Consider the following 18,278-nt stretch of genomic DNA (forward strand, 5'->3'; position numbering starts at 1 on the left):
CGTGCTTCACTTTCGCGTTTGTCAGTGTCTAACAGGATCGGGTTTCAAAAGCACGTCAATAATCAAACGCACAATATTATCATCAGCTCATGAAGTTTGTTATTTCAGAAATAGAAGCGCGGCGAATGCAAGGAAGAAAACGAAACCGCACGCGCTTCAGACTGGCTCGTAAAAAAGTACGAGGCACAGGGTAGATTCTGCTCTACTTCATGGCTTTGTGGCTGTTCATCAAGATGACGACAAGGTTTGTTTGAGCCCAAGTCGACCATGGCCCATTATTATATGTATATATAATTCCTCTGTAATCTCTCTGCTGTGTATTTCAAACATGGAGGCTTCTTTGTTTTCATTCTGGCTTGTTGAGTAAGCAAATGACATATTTCTGTAAACCAATAGCGTTCAGCAGCGGGTCTAGCTCTGCCTTTTGCTACCCTTTCGAAAGGGTACCAAAAAAGTGGTACGGTACGGTATGCCTTTTGACAGTGGAAACGGCCATGAAAGCGTACCAAACCGAACCATACCGTACCACTCAGTGGAAATGGGCCATTACATGTATCTTTCTCTAATCAGTCCAACCTCACTGTCTTTCCCACATCCAACGGTGTGGAGAAGCCCCAAAGAGAAGTACCTGCCATTTTTTTTGTGAATGGCTCCTCAGTTGTGGCACTGCTGTGGTCTTTTCGTATAATCTTCTATGTGAAGCTGCCTTGACACAATCTACATTGTAAAAGCGCTATAGGAATAAAGGTGAATTGAATAAAACTCTGTGGAACAGTCACTGCTGCACATCTGGGCTGACTGTATTCGTCATGGCACTTCAGGATGAATACATGTCCCAGTGGTGGACATAGTACTGAAAAATCCTACTCAAGTAAAAGTACAATGACCTGTCTAAAAATGTAGTGTAAAAGTATCTGCTGTAAATATTACTCAAATATGAGTTAAAAGTAGCCTTTTTAAAAGTACTCAGGAGTAGTGAGTATTACGCTGTTAAAAGCTGATGCATTTACATGTAATTTGTGGATGTGTGTAAACGTAACATTCTGTAGTGCATCTAGTTATTACCCAGCAGGCACACAATGTCATAAGATGTTAATATTAGGATAGATTTAGGTTGTGATGTCAGGTGACCAAAATGTCTAACCGGCGTCTAAGGACAACATTATTTTGATGTCCAATAACGATGCCAACATCTTAAACCAACGTCATATTCGCAACAAATACTGACATTTATTCCTCAGGTATGGCAACCAAAATCAAACGTCTGACAGATGTCATAGTGGTAAACATCCACACAACACCAAGCTGTAACATCATTAGATGCTGATATTGGGTTGGTTTTAGGTTGAATGTTGGACACTGACATTGGTCTGACGTTAAGTTCTGACGAGAAGCTGATTAAAAAGCACATCTGCTCAACTCGATTTTCATTTCCAAACAAAACGCAACGTCCCCATGACGTTAGGGTACACTGTAAATCTGGCATCATGTTGATGTCTTGTGCCTGCTGGGTGTTACAGGCTTTTTCAGTCATCATACAGTAAACATCTGTCATCTTCTCATCAGTGACATGCATCTAAACAGTCTCTAGTCAATGCATGTAAAGATTTAGGACATCTTCTTGGACACTTTTAATGCTTCCAAACAGTTTGCTGCAATTATAAAGCACACATGTCTTGAGGTAGTTCATTATGATGCAATTTACCTTCTATGTGATTGGACAGGAATCACATGACTGATTTTTCTAATCCTCATAGACAAGAAAAAAAATAAAGTACGATGAAGGAAAGTAGTGGAGTAAAAGTACCAATACTGCACTAAAAATGTACCCAAGAGAGAGTAAAAGTAAACACTTTTTAAATGACTTAGTAAATTAAAATTTCTGAGAAAAAATACTCACAGTATATTAAGTATTTGTAAACAGTTACTTTACACCACTGACCGTTACACACCTAATGTACATCAAGTCAAATTGAATATTTCTCATGGCCTGCACAGTCAAAATATTATTGTGGCACTTTGGGGTGTTTTGAAGGAGCAAGTTAGATTCTGCACTCCTATTCTTGGTTTGTCACTCTTTGTGGTTTAAGATACAAAATCAGTTTTATAGCCAAGTGTGCTTTACAAAAAACACAATGAAGTTGTATTGGCTACAGAGTTTCCAGTGTACATATAGTGACAAGTGACAACACAAAACAAATATGAAAAAAAAAGACGATAAACATTAAACCGAGATGCAGTTAGTAAAAAGATGTGGATGTTAATTTGTATGTACAGAGTTGTTATAAATATAAAGGTTATACGGTGCTGTGTACAAATGCGACTTTAGCATTGCATTGTATATTGATATAAGGTGCTTTGTACAAGTGCGTATGAGAAAGTATTGCACATATTATTGCATAGTAAGGGGATATTTAACTGTTCATAAGGTAGATAGCCTGAGGAAAGAAACTATTCCTGTGTCTTGCTGTTTTTGTGCTTGGTGCCCTGAAGTGCCGTAACAGTTTAAACAGTCAATGTGCTGATTGCGAGGTGTGATTTTGCGAGCTCTTTTACTCACTCTGGAAGAATACAGTTCTTGAAGTGTAGGAAGGGTAGTGCCAGTGATTCGTTCAGCAGTCCGGACTATTCGCTGTAGTCTACGGAGGTCGGATTTGGCAGCTGAGCCGAACCAGATGGTGATTGAAGTGCAGAGGATGGATTTGATGACAGCTGAGTAGAACTGTATGAGCAGCTCCTGTGGCAGGTTAAACTTCCTCAGCTGATGAAGGAAGTAAAGTCTCTGCTAAGCTTTCTTCACAATAGCGTCTACGTCAATGTCCCACTTCAGATCCTGAGAGATGGTGGTGCCCAGGAACCTGAATGACTCTACTGCAGCCACAGTGCTGTTCATGATGGAAAGAGGGGAGAGTGCAGGGGGGTTTCTCTCTCCTGAAGTCCACTATCATCCCTATTGTTTTAAGCGTGTGCAGCTCCAGGTTGTTGTATCTGCACCATAAAGAACAACATTACCTCGTCCACACTGATCCTCAACACTGTCGCTCCACAGAGCTGTGTTCTCAGCCCAATCCTGTACTCCCTGTACACACATGACTGTACAGCAAAACACAGCTCCAGCGTCATCGGTAAATTTGCTGAAGACACAACGGTGGTTGGGTCTAATCACAGATAATGATAAGACGGCCTATAGAGAGGAGGTGCACACTCTGACGCAGTGGTGTGATGGAAACCACCTCTCACTCAACATCAACAAAACCAAGAAGTGGGTGGTGGATTTCAGGAGAGAGAAGAGAGAACACACCCCTATTACCATCAACGGGACACCAGTGGAGAGAGTCAGCACTTTCAAGTTTCTTGGAGTCCACATCGCTGATGATCTGACATGGACTGCTCACACAGACGCGGTCCTGAGGAAGACACAACAACGCCTCTTCTTCCTCAAGAGGTTTGGAATGTGCCCCCATATCCTCCGCTCGTTCTACACCTGCACAGTGGAGAGCATCCTGTCTGGCTGTATCACCATCTGGTATAGAAATAGCACCAGCAGCAATCGCAAAGGCCTACATAGGATTGTGCGAACTGCGGGACGCGTAGTAGGAGGTGAGCTTCCCTCCCTCCAGGACATCTACACCAGGCGGTGCATGAGGAAAGCCAAGAGAATTATCAGTGACTCCAGCCACCCAAGCCATAGACTTTTCTCTCTGCTACCCTCAGACAGACGGTTCCGCAGCATCCGGTCACGCACCAGCCGACTGAAGGAAGTCTGTCTAGAGCCAGCACCCAAGCTTTTCACTCATCATAGCACGCATGCTGATGAAGTGACAATAAAAGTAATTTGATTTGATTCAGAGTTTAAGTTTAGTTCAGTGTGGGTTAATTTTCACTTCTGAGAGTCCAAACACTGAAGAGTAATCCATAGATAAGCAGCTCCACAAGTTCCGAAACATGCAAGCCAGTAGTGACAGTGGCGAGGAAGAAACTTTACCAATTTGCAAAAGTGAAGGCAGAAAAACCTAGAGAAAAAACAGGCTCAATGGCCAAACTTCTTGTGCAGAGCTGCAGTCTAGGTGCCAGAGGCTAAAGAAAGCTGGACGTTCATTGTGGAGAAGCTGCAGGTGGGAAGGCCCTTTAGGATCAATGCGAAGACTTGTCTGTCACTTCGGTCTTACAGGGATCAGTCTCATGCTCTCCACTCCTCCATAACCACCCCAGCAGCTGCTCAGAATACAGCCTGGTCCAGCATTATGGAAACCTCTGGAATAATAAAAACAGACTAACATAATCGCAGATGTTGTTCAAATTATAATGACATGATTTAGGTTGACCTAAATAATGCAGACTAACAATCCTTTAGAGCAGGGGTCTCCAAACTCGCTTGTAGCTTGTAGATTTTAGGTCCAACTTGTCTCAACACACCTGCAAGTATGTTTGTAGAAAGCCTAGTAAGAGCTTGATTAGCTGGCCAAGGTTTGTCTGATTGGGGTTCGAAGTAAATTTTTCAGGACATCGGCCCTACATGACCGAGTTTGGTCATGCCTGCTTTAGAGCATTTGGATTTCAAAAGCATTTTCTGTTTTATGTGTACACAAATGCAAAGAGATGTGTCTTTAATCTAGTTTTAAACTGACAGAGTGTGTCTGCTTCCGGAACTGTGCTAGGAAGGCTGTTCCAGAGTTTAGGTGCCAGATAAGAGAAAGATCTACCACCTACAGTTGATTTTGGGAATATTCGATTCAAAATTCAGTAATATGATTATATTTCTGTGTTCTAGAAAGCGCTCTAGCAGCTGCATTCTGAACTAGCTGAAGTTTGTTATTTAGGAAGTTGAAGTTGCACTGCAGAAATCTGACACTGCTAATATTCAATCAGGAGAAGATCAGAACGGCTGTTTAGCTGTCACTGAACATGTCAAATCAATAATCAAATACCACAGATTTTAGCCTAGGGTTGTAGAAATCTTTTAAGGATTTCTTAAATTTGTCTCGGATGACCAAATCATGGCTAAAATCACATACTGTAGTTAGCAGGGCTTTGGATTAGTACTCTTTAAAACCATTTTAGAGCACTGTATGACCATCTAAAAAAGAGTGTTTTGGTCATGATAAAAAAAGTTTATTTTAATTTGTTTACATGCTTCTGTCAACTGTATGTAAAGAGAAGTCTATTCAGGGAGTTGTACTTGTGACCCAAAGGCCACAGCTTCAAGTGTTAAAGAGATTGTACTGTAGATGGGGTACTGTATGGTTTGGTAAATTTAGAGTATGGTACATTATGCTTGGCCATATATCTTTCTTTTATTAACAACATATCTTGATAAACTGATCTGCCATTTAGAATAGCAGGGGTCTCAAACTCAAATTACCTGGGGGCCGCTGGAGGCAGAGTCTGGGTTAGGCTGGGCCACATCAGGTTTTTCACAAAAAATGAACTAACAACACTGTGTTATTGTCATTTGTTTTGACTACTTTTACAGCATATAGAAATATATGTAATGTTTTTTGTGTGAGACAATGCAAATACAACGCAAGTAGAGTGATGCAAATGACCCAAATAATGGTGTGACCCTATAATTGGTACATATAACCACTGCAAATGCATTTGTTTTAAAAAGAAAAGCAGTGTGTAAACAAGGAAAGGGAGTTGTACTTGTGACCCAAATATTACAGCTTTTTGTCTTGAAGTGACTGTAGATGGGGTACTGTATGGTCAGGTAGGTTCAGAGTATGGTACATTATGCTTTTGGTAACAGCATATCAAGATAAACTGATCTGCCATTTAGTATAGTAATACGTTATTATATCTGTTGGTTTTGTTAGTTTTATTATGTGGATTGTTCTTGTTTATGACAGTGAATAAACAATTTTTTTTTTCTTTAACATGGAAGCAAAATAAACATTGACACTCTTAGCAGATATGGGTGTCCCTTGATTTAGCTTTGTATGTACTTTTTATCTTTGTCCTGTGAGCTTCTACATGACTGTTTTTACATTGTCAACATTTTATACCTGAATACAATACATGTGCCAACCTGAAGAGCTCCTTCCTTATTGTGTCGTGCCTTTAACTGGACTGACTCTGATTTAACTTACTAGAACTATGTTAAGCTGCTTTAAGAATCTACTTTGTAAAATCGCTTTAGAAATAAAGAAAAACATTAAAAAAATTATAGTCATGACTTAATGAGACAACAGATTATTGAAACTAATCCAACAAACCCTCATGGTGAACCAAGGTTTCTCATCACAGCACCCCATCTACCACCCTCCACCATCACAGTATGTTGAAACAGGACAGAGCTTTCTGCTTTCAGGTATAATCAAAGGTGCCACATAAGTGCCACATAAATCCACTGCAAATGTATTTGTTTAAAAATGAAAAGCAGTGTGTCTTAATGTGAAACACGTCTCCCCATTGTGAGTCTGTCAGAGCAGTAGTTACGATGTTAGTCAGTACTCAACAGAGGCTTTACTTTGTATTTTGTCCTGTAAGAAGTACATGTGGACTGCTATAAACACAAAACAGCTGGACTTGTTTAATGAGGAATTAAAAATGACACTGACAGGAGGCATCGCCTCAGCTATAGTTACAGTAATTAATGTTCTGTAAAAATATTGATCAGAGAAGATGCAGAATGAAAAATTTTCAGGGTTAAAATGAGTTTAGCTGTCTTCTTAAACCAGGGGTAAAATAAAGCATAAATCAGAGGATTCAGACCTGAGTTGGCACATACAGCAAATAATAAACCATTTATAGTTGTGGAGGAGTTTACAGTTATAGAGCAGATGAAATATGGAATATAGCAAAGCAGATAAACTAACACAATGATTCCTAGAGTCAGAGCAGCTTTACTCTCAGATTTCCTCTTCACTAAACCCTCCGTTACACATTTACCACCCTTCATCAGAGAGTTTATAACCTTCACTTGCTGATGAACGACATAGAAGATCCTTAAATATAAAGAGATGATCAGCAAACAAGGAAAAATAAAAGACAAGAACAGATCAGTCACTACCCAATTGAAACTTGACATGAACAAACACTCCCCATAACACACGTCTGTTCTGTGTGAAGTGCCAAAATATCCATTATTGATTAAAAGGGCAGTGTTATAAGCTGATGAACAAACCCAGCTCAGACAGATACTCATAAGTGTTTTAGTGATGGTTATTTTCTGTGGGTACAGTAAAGGGTGACACACAGCCACATAACGATCAACAGCAATTAAAACCAAATTACTAAGAGATGCTGCAATAAGTAATGACACAAATAATAAATGAAGTCCACAGAAAGTGTCTCCAAAATACCAACACGTCTCAATCATTCTGATGGCCTCTACAGGCATGACGAGTCCAACAAGCAGATCAGTTACAGCCAGAGAGAGAATAATCATGTTGGTTGGAGTGTGAAGCTTCTTGAAGTGAGAGATGGAGATGATCACCAGCAGGTTCAGAAACACAGTCCATGCTGACAGCAATGACACAAACAAGTATATGATAACAAATCTATGACTGGAGCGTCTCTCCTTGACACATGATGAGTTGATGTCAGGAAAGCAGTATTGAGTCTCCAGATCCTCTGTCTCATAGGCCATGAGTGAGTCTCCTCCTGTTAGGAGTTTGTTCTGCTCTCCTTTCTGTCTTTTCATTTATACTGTGTCTGGATCAGGCGGACCAACCCATTTACCGCCCACTCTGATGTAATTTATTAACAGTATGATTTGTTTTCTCTCTTTCTTGAACATAAGGTTTGGAATACAATCTTTTTTTCTGTCCAGGTTAAAATTGTCTGTTTCTGTTTAAAAGTGCAGGTCAGCTTAAAAGTGTGCTTTCTTTTTTGTGTCACTGTCTTGTTATTGGTTTTTATTTTTACTTTGATACAAATATTACATAAAGGCCAAGTTTGGTATACAGTTTGTTAAAATATTTATTCTATCTGCAGGATAAAACACTGGAGCGATTTAAAGCCACAATTCTTCAGCGGATCGATAATATGTCAGCTTATAGACAAAATCAGCTGATGTATGTGACTTTAAAACGCTCCAGTGTCCCTGTAACTGTGGTTGCACTCAGTAAACAGCAGTGAGTTTAGTGAGGTGATGACCTTCATGGCTAATCACAGTCATTTCTGTTGAGCACATGAACACAAGGGCTGTTTCTCAATTCCAAGAACGCAAAGAATGGACTTGCGTTTTTGTGGAGAGCGGTCTTACCAGGTGTCCTCGGAAGAACGATTTCAGAAGATCGCGAGGGCAGAGAACGCATCCTTTGAGAAATTAGATGTTGCGTTCTTCTTGATGGTCACGTGACCTTCACACGTTTTAAATGGTAAATTATTTAAACATTACCGCATTCATACAATGATTTATTGTTTTCCCCTTTTCAAATTATATGCTTTGCATAAAAACATTATAAATATACTCTGCACAATATAAATAAAACATATTTTAATATGAATTTCAACAAACAAACACCCTTAATGTGTTTATCCCTTTATTAAGATGTCCATGGTTATGTTTGCTTTCACCGTTTCATTTAAGGTAACTCCTGAGGTAAATAAGGTAAATCTCTGAACTTTATAAAATGCTGCAAATCCCACCTCCAGTCGCAATGACTTCTACATCGGTGTGTACTCGATATCAAGAGCACATCCGGGAAGTTTCACGCATCCTCTGTTCTTGCGGTCTTGAGTATTGAAACTGAACTTTGGCAGCTGATGATGACGTTACACGAGAGCATATTGAGAAACAGCCAAAGGCAAATCAGTGCTGTCTTGGAGCATCAAAAATATACGTTTTTAAAATTTCAGCATCAATTGCTACCAAATTCCAGTCTCGTGACAACCCTATACAACCCTTCCAAATAGTCAAAAATAGCAGTGTGACAGACAAGCAGATACATGTTAATGTGTTTATAAGTATATGGGTGGCAATAAATTCACATACAGTCAAGTTCATTTAAAGGGTTAAACCCGCCACTTTAAGTTTAAGTCTACCTGACGCCGGCAGCTAGCTCTCTGCAACTCTCAAATGGTCACCCACTGAAGCTAAGCAGGGCTGCGCCCGATCAGTACCTGGATGGTAGACCACATGGAATGCTAGGTTGCTGCCGGAAGTGGTGTTAGTGAGGCTGGCAGGGGGCGCTCAACATGTGGTCTGTGTGGGTCCTAATGCCCCAGTATAGTGACGAAGACGCTATACTGCTCAGTGAGCGCCGTCTTTCGGATGAGACGTTAAACCGAGGTCCAGACTCTCTGTGGTCGTTAAAAATCCCAGGATGTCCTTCGAAAAAGAGTAGGGGTTTAACCCCGGCATCCTGGCCAAATCTGCCCACTGGCCTTTGTCCATCATGGCCTCCTAACCATTCCCATATCCCAATTGGCTTTATCACTGTCTCCTCTCCACCAATCAGCTTGTGTGTGGTGTGCAGTTTGATGCAAAATGCCTGCCGTCGCATCATCCAGGTGGATGCTGCACGCTGGTGGTGGATGAGGAGATTCCCCCCGTTGTGTAAAGTGCTTTGAGTGCCCAGAAAAGCGCTATATAAATGTAAGGAATCGTTATTATTATTATTATTACCTCAGAATTTTTTTACAAAAAAAAAAGGTCTATGATGGGTGTCTAACGCAGAGAGAGGAGTGGAAGTGGCCGGCACAGCACAACTATCAGTTTGCGCACCAACTCAAGACTAAAAAAGAAAGAAAAAAACAGAACAAAACATGAAGAGACACTTGACTTTATAGTTTACAAACTTAAAATAAACAGTTAGAAATAAACAGTAGATACATAAATGGCCCATTACATATACATTAGGTATTATCATAATACATAACCAAAATTTATGTGTGAACACTGTACGTTAGGAGGACTTCTCGCCTCCTGAATCTCTGGGTCTGAATGCAGGCACCGTGGATAGAAGTACAGCAGGACTTATTTCTTATCTGTTAAATCCATTAGTCCTGCCGCTAATGTTGAAGATATTAAACAGGTGTGAACACAGCAGCACGGGTATAGGCGATTTGTCTGAATGGTAAAAAACTAATAAAAGAAAAAGTCATTCTTCAATTCTTGTACAGCTCTCCTGACAAAAATGCTCGCTGCACACAAACAGCTTGGCTGTATCTGGCCTGACAGCATTGCAGGGAAACCATGCAATAAACCCTGTGGATCATGGAAACAAACACATACAACAATTCACAACCACCTAAATAGTGCATGCAGTGCATCATCTTACACCTTGTCAGGTCTGTCCATATGAGTCTGTCAAAAAGCACATTCTGTCATGAATAATTAAGAAGCAGACTCTTCTCATAGAATAAGAAAACTCAGTCTATGAATAATAATGAGAAATCGACACGTCATCACTGGACAGGCAGATAGTGCTGCATCACTGATTTTGATCCCACCACAAAAATGATTTTAAACTCAGAAGATGAAATCAGCTGACAAAGGCTCAAAATTATTCAGATTTCCCCACAATTACCGCTAACAGAAATCTAAAAAATTAAAGAGCCCATATTATACATGAAATAGGGTCATATCTTGGTTGTAAGGGTCTCCAACAACAGTTTAATATGCATGCAAGGTCAAAAAAACACTTTCATGGTCTTATAATCTGCATTTATTTTTACCTAATTATCCCAGCGACTCCCATATGAATCGTCCAGTGATTCATTTGTTCCCAAACCCCTCCTTAGCGCAAAGCTAATCTGCGCTGATTGGACTGATGACAGCCTGTTGCGATTGGTCGACTGCCTTCAGTAAGAGAGTGAAAAGCCAAACAGCTAATCAGCAATATAAAAGTAATCACAGTTCATGCACGCTCTATAGTGTAGGCGTGGATTTTAGCTGCCAGTGGGTCAATGTAAATACAGACTATGGACTTGAAAATTCAGACGACTAACTATTTTATTGAGCAAAAACTCCAAAAACAGTTGAGGAGATCTCCTAGCTTCTCACTCTGCTCTTTTCACAGACACACACACACACATATTGCACACACACACGCACTTAACCCTGCTCCGGACGACAACGCGCGCGCACACACACACACACCTCCGGACGACAGCGCGCGGACACGCACACACAGACACACACACTACTCCTCGTCCACGGAGCTCCGTTAAAAAAGCAGCACGCGTCGCGTTTTTAACGTGACTTTGCACGCGATAAGAGAATATAGCCAGTTAACCTGATACAGTACACGCGGTTACAAGTAACAAATCACAACTAAATACATTTGCAAGCTAGAGTCAACGAGGCAACTTTAATCGCACATACTTACACTTGAGAAATGGAGGAAGAAACCCATCCTGACGTCCATCAGTAAGTTACTCTTTACTGATCCTTCCTTTAACAAACGCTGATGAAGTATTCTTTGTAGCATGTAGCTTCCAGAAGTTTCCAGTAGTTTCCAACTGCTTGGCTATAATGCTGAGGTTTCATCTTTGGGTAGAGACTCAATATATCCATCTGCAGTGTGACTTCAATCGACCGGCATGTTTGTGTGTGTGTGTGTGTGCATGTGTTTGTGGGTGTGTGTGTGTGTGTGTCTGAGTTTCTGCGTCAGAGGGCGGGGCCTCAGGTTTGAAATCTCCCGGGTTTGCGCGTGCACATGAATAACTTGGTTTCGTTCGTACGTCATGGCGAAACACCTAATGAATCTGTATCAAGGCGACTCGTTTGAAGCACTATGAGTCGACTCTTTTATAGATGAATCAACAGTTTTAAACACTGTATTCTTACAGATTTAAGCCTTAGCTGGATACTTTACTTCACTTAGAGCTGTGTTACACACTACATGGAGGGGAATTTTCAAAAACCCATAATATGGGCTCTTTAAAAAAAAAAAAAAAAAAAAGTACTTGAGGGTTTTATAAACCTTTAATGTTCTGAGAGAGTCTTTGTCATTTGTAGGGATACCAGATCCTGATACTTGGATCAGATATCGGTTCGATACCACTAGGGCTGCAACAACGAATTGATTAAATGGATAAAAATCAAATACTAAAAGCATTGGCAACTAATTTCATAATCAATTTGTTGTGTAGCATGACACGGGGAGGTTTGATTATTAAAAAAACACATTAGTTCAGAGTGGAGCAGAGTGCTTGGTCTCTCTCTTTCTCGCTCACTGATACAGAGTTCGACACCTCATAGACAGGGATGAGGATGAAGGGAGTTAAACAGCAGGGTAAATCAGTAAAGAATCTTATTTTTGTTCGTTTTGAAGTGAGGACCGTAAAGTCCCTGGTGCTAATGTTTTACTCTTTATCCAGCTTGACAAGCATGATAAGTTAGCGTTAGCTCGTTTACCTTTAGAGCGGCAACTGAGAAAATCAAACTGAGATTTGGCGTGGTGTCTGGCGCTGAGTCAGAAAGAACTCGCGCTGAGCAGAGCTCTCAGTAAAGGACCGTCAGAAAAATGCTTTTTTTTTTTTTTTTCCAAAAAACAAAACCCACTTAACCCCGCTGAGAAAGACGTGTCATATTATGACAGTTATGCAGCATTTTAACCGCCTCATGCTTAATTCATGTTTTAGACATGTAAATACACACAAGTACTGGTAAAACAAAACATTTCTAAGAGTTTGTAAAACACACAAGTCTAACAATCTGTTCAAATATAAATTGCGGAAGTGTTTTATTCATATCAGATACACATTACACAGTCAAAGTAACTAAGTTGAATCTACTCTTCTACAAGTTCACCAGCCACTTGTATGTATTTGGGTAACTGGTGAATTTACTTGCTGTATCCTGCATGTTCTGCTTTTATAAATGAGGCAAACGTGCGGCTGCAAGTAAACATCTCGCATTATAGATCACGATCACTTACATGTTTTTTGTGATCTGGTAAAACTTCAGTTTGAGATTATATCTCATTAAGATTATTTTTCTTGCCAAATTCAAAAATAATTTAACTTGTTTTAGGCAAACCATCACTTAACTTTAAGGTGTTTTTAGAGCACTTTATGACCATATAAAAATGAAAGAGTACTTTAGTCATGATAAAAAAAGTTTATTTTAATTTGTTTACATGCTTCTGTCAACTGTATGTAAAGAGAAGTCTATTCAGGGAGTTGTACTTGTGACCCAAAGGCCACAGCTTCAAGTGTTGAAGAGATTGTACTGTAGATGGGGTACTGTATGGTTTGGTAAATTCAGAGTATGGTACATTATGCTTGGCCATATATCTGTCTTTAATTAACAGCATATCTTGATAAACTGATCTGCCATTTAGAATAGCAGGGGTCTCAAACTCAAATTACCTGGGGGCCGCTGGAGGCAGAGTCTGGGTTAGGCTGGGCCACATCAGGTTTTTCACAAGAAATGAACTAACAACACTGTGTTGTTGTCATTTGTTTTGACTATTTTTATAGCATATAGAAATATATGTAATGTTTATTGTGTAAGACAATGCAAATACAACGCAAGTAGAGTGATGCAAATGACCCAAATAATGGTGTGACCCTATAATTGGTCCGGAGTGCCACATATAACCACTGCAAATCTATTTGTTTTAAAAAGAAAAGCAGTGTGTAAACAAGGAAAGGGAGTTGTACTTGTGACCCAAAGATTACAGCTTCAAGTCTTAAAGTGATTGTAGATGGGGTACTGTATGGTCAGGTAGGTTCAGAGTATGGTACATTATGCTTTTGGTAACAGCATATCAAGATAAACCGATCTGCCATTTAGTATAGTAATACGTTATTATATCTGTTGGTTTTGTTAGTTTTATTATGTGGATTGTTCATGTGTGTGACTGTGCATAAACAAGATATTTGCTCTTTAAAGTGGAAACAAAATAAACATTGACACTCTTAGCAGATATGGGTATCCCTTGATTTAGCTTTGTATGTACATTTTATCTTTGTCCTGTAAGCTTCTACATGACTGTTTTCACATTGTCAACATTTTATAACTGAATACAATACATGTGCTAACCTGAAGAGCTCCTTCCTTACTGTGTCGTGCCTTTAACTGGACTGACACAGTTTCAATTTACAAGAACTTCTTTGTTAAGCTGCTTTGAAAATCTATATTGTAAGAGCGCTATATAAATAAAGAAGAAGTGAATTTAAGGAAGTGTTTTGTGAGGTGCATTACAAGAAAAAATGATCAAGGGGAATGATTAATTGTGTTACTATTTATTGTTTTTTGATCCACTTTATCATACAATATGATCATTTTAGCTTAAAAATTATTGTTGTAAAGTGCAAATATGTGGCGTATAACAAACAATTGGGTTAAAAAACATTAAAACATTTTATAGTCATGACTTAGTGAGACTACAGATTATTGAAACTAATCAAACAAACCCTCATAGAAAACCAAGGTTTCTTATAACAGCACCCCACCCTCCACCATCACAGTATGTTGAAACAGGACAGAGCTTTCTGCTTTCAGGTATAATCAAAGGTCACATGAGTGCCACATAAATCCACTGCAAATGTATTTGTTTAAAAATGAAAAGCAGTGTGTCTTAATGTGAAACACGTCTCCCCATTGTGAGTCTGTCAGAGCAGCAGTTACGATGTTAGTCAGTACTCGATAGAGGCTTTGTATTTTATCCTGTAAGAAATACATGTGGACCGCTATGAACACAAAACAGCTGGACGTGTACATTGAGGAATTAAAAATGACACTGACAGGTGACATCTCCTCAGCCATAGTTACAGTAATTAATGTTCTGTAAAAATATTAATCAGAGAAGATGCAGAATGAAATATTTTCAGGGTTAAAATGAGTTTAGCTGTCTTCTTAAACCAGGGGTAAAATAAAGCATAAATCAGAGGATTCAGACCTGAGTTAGCACAAACTGCAAATAATAAACCATTTAGAGCTGTAGAGGAGTACACAGTTAAAGAACAGATGAAATATGGAATCCAGCAAAGCATATACACTGACACAATGATTCCTAAAGTCAGAGCAGCTTTACTCTCAGATTTCCTCTTCACCGAACCCTCCGTTACACATTTACCACCCTTCATCAGAGAGTTTATAACCTTCACTTGCTGATGAACCACATAGAAAATCCTCAAATATAAACTGATGATCAGCACACAGGGAAAGATAAAAGACATGAACATATCAGTGAGTATCCAACTAAATCTTGACATGAACAAACACTCCCCATAACACACATCTGTACTGAGTGAAGTGCCAAAATATCCATTATTGATAAAAAGGGAAGTGTTATAAGCTGATGAACAAACCCAGCTCAGACAGATACTCATGAATGTTTTAGTGATGGTGATTTTCTGTGGGTACAGTAAAGGGTGACACACAGCCACATAACGATCAACAGCGATTAAAACTAAATTACTAAGAGATGCTGCAAGAAGTAATGACACAAATAATAAATGAAGTCCACAGAAAGTGTCTCCAAAATACCAACACGTCTCAATCAGTCTGATGGCCTCTACAGGCATGACGAGTCCAATAAGCAGATCATTTACAGCCAGAGAGAGAATAATCATGTTGGTTGGAGTGTGAAGCTTCTTGAAGTGAGAGATGGAGATGATCACCAGCAGGTTCAGAAACACAGTCCATGCTGACAGCAATGACACAAACAAATATATGGTGAAATATCCATAACTGGAGCGTCTCTCCTTGACACATGATGAGTTGATGTCAGGAAAGCAGTATTGAGTCTCCAGATCCTCTGTCTCATAGGCCATGAGTGAGTCTCCTCCTGTTAGGAGTTTGTTCTGCTCTCCTTTCTGTCTTTTCATTTATACTGTGTCTGGATCAGGCAGAACAACCCATTTACCGCCCACTCTGATGTAATTTATTAACAGTATGATTTGTTTTCTCTCTTTCTTGAACATAAGGTTTGGAATACAATCATTTTTTTTTCTTGGTTAAAATCGTCTGATTTTGTTTAAAAGTGCTGGTCAGCTCAAAAGTGTGCTTTGTTTTTGTGTCACTGTCTTGTTATTGGTTTCTATTGTTACTTTGATAAAAATATTACATAAAGGCCATGTCAGAGACTGGGATAGAACCCGGGTCTCTTGCATGAGATGTTGGCCTTTATTGAATAATAGGAACCATTTTTTATTATTTTTTGTCTCTTTTCTTTTAATTAAACAATTATTTGTATTGGTCATGTAAGGGTCATATATTAACTGAACTTCTAATGTTGTGGGTGAGTGCTGTGCATACTAATTAGCATTTTTGCAGAAGTAGATAGATGCGGGTCCAAAATTAAATTGAGCTCTGCAGAAACTTCCTGTCTGAAGAGAGGTGTTAAAACTGAACACAGAAAGATGTATACTTTGTTGTTGGGCAGAGAATTCATAGATAAAGAGGAAATATGCCGAAGGGGCGGCCAATGGAGGACTGAACAATGACTGACAAGTGACGTTACACCAAAACTCCACCTGTTAAGATCGGTGGTGTATATATGCTGAAGTCAGGAAATGTATGTTGGTTGCGAACCTCTTGAATGTAATTCTTGTATTGCATTGGGGTAATGTAACCCAGAGCTCTGTCATCGAATTATTCATTTGTATCTAATAAATTACTAATATTTTTGTCATTGAAGAAAAACCTCTCCTGATCTTTTCTCTTGAACACGCATGGAATTGGCATGATATTCCAACACCTTGAACCCACTGAGCCAAACAGGCATTGAAGAACCCAAGTCACAAAAAGGAACTTTCTCCTTAAGAGGAATTTATTAATGGCAAAAAAAACCACTTCAATAGAACATAAAGATAGAGCAGACAAAAAACAGAGACTTCTCCAATTTCAAAAAATGCGAAAAGCTCAAAAGGCAAAAAACTCAGGATCAGTAACTGCTAAAAAAAATGCTACAAAAACATAAGTCACAAAATGCTTGACAAAAGGTAATTTTTTTAAATAGAGGAACTCGCAGAGGATAACAGGCTAGGATCCACAATAACTGAGCAAAGAACTGCTAAACTGAGGCTACTTAAATACAAACAGCTAAACAAGTAACTGTACAGTAACTGTGATTACAAATACAAAGACAAAGAATGAAATGAGGACATCTAGTGGTAAAGAAAAAAACATTAAAAGGAAAAACTAAAATAACATGGGGCAAAATCCTGACAGGCCAAGTTTGGTATACAGTTTGTTAAAATATACATTCTATCTGATGGATAAAACACTGGAGCGATTTAAAGCTGCGATTCATCAGCGGATTGCTCGTATGTCAGCTTATAGACAAACCAGCTGATGGATGTGACTTTAAAATGCTCCAGTGTCCCTGTATCTGTGGTTGCACTCAGTAAACAGCAGTGAGTTTAGTGAACTGATGACCTTCATGGCCAATCACAGTCATTTCTGTTGAGCACATGAACACAATGGCAAATCAGTGCTGTCTAGGAACATACTCAAAAATGGAAGTTATCGTGACAATCCTACACAAGATGGCTCCATATAGTGAAAAATAGCAGTGACAGTCATGCAGATACATATGAATGTGTTTATAAGTATATGGGTGTTAATATATTCACTTGCAGTCAAGTTTATTTAAAGAGTTAAAACCCCTCGCTTTCAGTTCAAGTCTACCTCAGAATTTTTTCACCAAAAAAAAAAAAAGCTCCATGATGGGTGTCTAGCGCTGAGACACACTTGACTTTATAGTTTACAAACTTAAAATAAAACCGTTATAAATAAACAGTAGATAATTTAATGCCCTGTTACATATACAATAGGCTATTTTTAATATCATATAATACATTACAGGACAGTTACTAAAGTAACCCTCGTTCACAGAGAGGAGGAACGAAAATGCTATGTGGAAAAAACTTCCACTATGAAGATTTCGTTTAGAAAGCCAATCGTCTGAAAGAGTATGTAAACTGGCCGATGAAATGCCAATGAGTCGGCAGCGTCAGCTTGTGCAGCTGATGCTCGTTGCAATCAATTTGGCAATATAAGCACAGTGCAAGCAAAGCTGAGGCATCCTTTTTAGCTGAAGAGACTTAACTCACAACTAAAGGGTACTTTAGTAACTGGAGTGTTCCCCTTCAGGAGGGGAACTTCAATGTTCTGTGGAAAAAAAATACTTCCACTATGGTGAAATTTATGGAAAACGCCATAATGATTGATCCTTACCTTACAATTCCCCCCTCCTCTTCACAACCACCTAAATCAAGGGTGGCCAACCCTGTTCCTGGAGAGCCACCTTCCTGAGGATTTCAGTTGCAACCCATATCAAACACACCTGCCTGTAATTATCACGTGGTGTTCAGGTCCTAATTAATTGGTTCAGGTGTGTTTGATATGGGTAGCAACTGAAATCCGCAGG

General features: G+C 39.2%; 2 protein-coding genes across 2 annotated transcripts; both read right to left on the bottom strand.

Annotated features, from left to right (window-relative positions):
* Window positions 1–866: 866 nt before the first annotated feature.
* LOC141375035 (trace amine-associated receptor 13c-like) lies at window positions 867–7,722 on the bottom strand. The gene has a single exon (XM_073915185.1). The coding sequence runs from the start codon at window positions 7,643–7,645 to the stop codon at window positions 6,593–6,595; it is 1,053 nt and encodes a 350-aa protein (XP_073771286.1). The 5' UTR covers window positions 7,646–7,722; the 3' UTR covers window positions 867–6,592.
* Window positions 7,723–14,648: 6,926 nt separating this feature from the next.
* taar20r (trace amine associated receptor 20r) lies at window positions 14,649–15,814 on the bottom strand. The gene has a single exon (XM_021472370.2). The coding sequence runs from the start codon at window positions 15,730–15,732 to the stop codon at window positions 14,680–14,682; it is 1,053 nt and encodes a 350-aa protein (XP_021328045.2). The 5' UTR covers window positions 15,733–15,814; the 3' UTR covers window positions 14,649–14,679.
* Between the last annotated feature and the right edge of the window lie 2,464 nt (window positions 15,815–18,278).

This window comes from Danio rerio, chromosome 10 (genome assembly GCF_049306965.1).
Source record: "Danio rerio strain Tuebingen ecotype United States chromosome 10, GRCz12tu, whole genome shotgun sequence".
NCBI lineage: Eukaryota > Metazoa > Chordata > Actinopteri > Cypriniformes > Danionidae > Danio > Danio rerio.

Excerpts from the sequence above, each read along its gene's own strand:
- LOC141375035 (XM_073915185.1), bottom strand. The coding sequence starts at position 7,645 with ATGAAAAGACAGAAAGGAGAGCAGAACAAACTCCTAACAGGAGGAGAC.
- taar20r (XM_021472370.2), bottom strand. The coding sequence starts at position 15,732 with ATGAAAAGACAGAAAGGAGAGCAGAACAAACTCCTAACAGGAGGAGAC.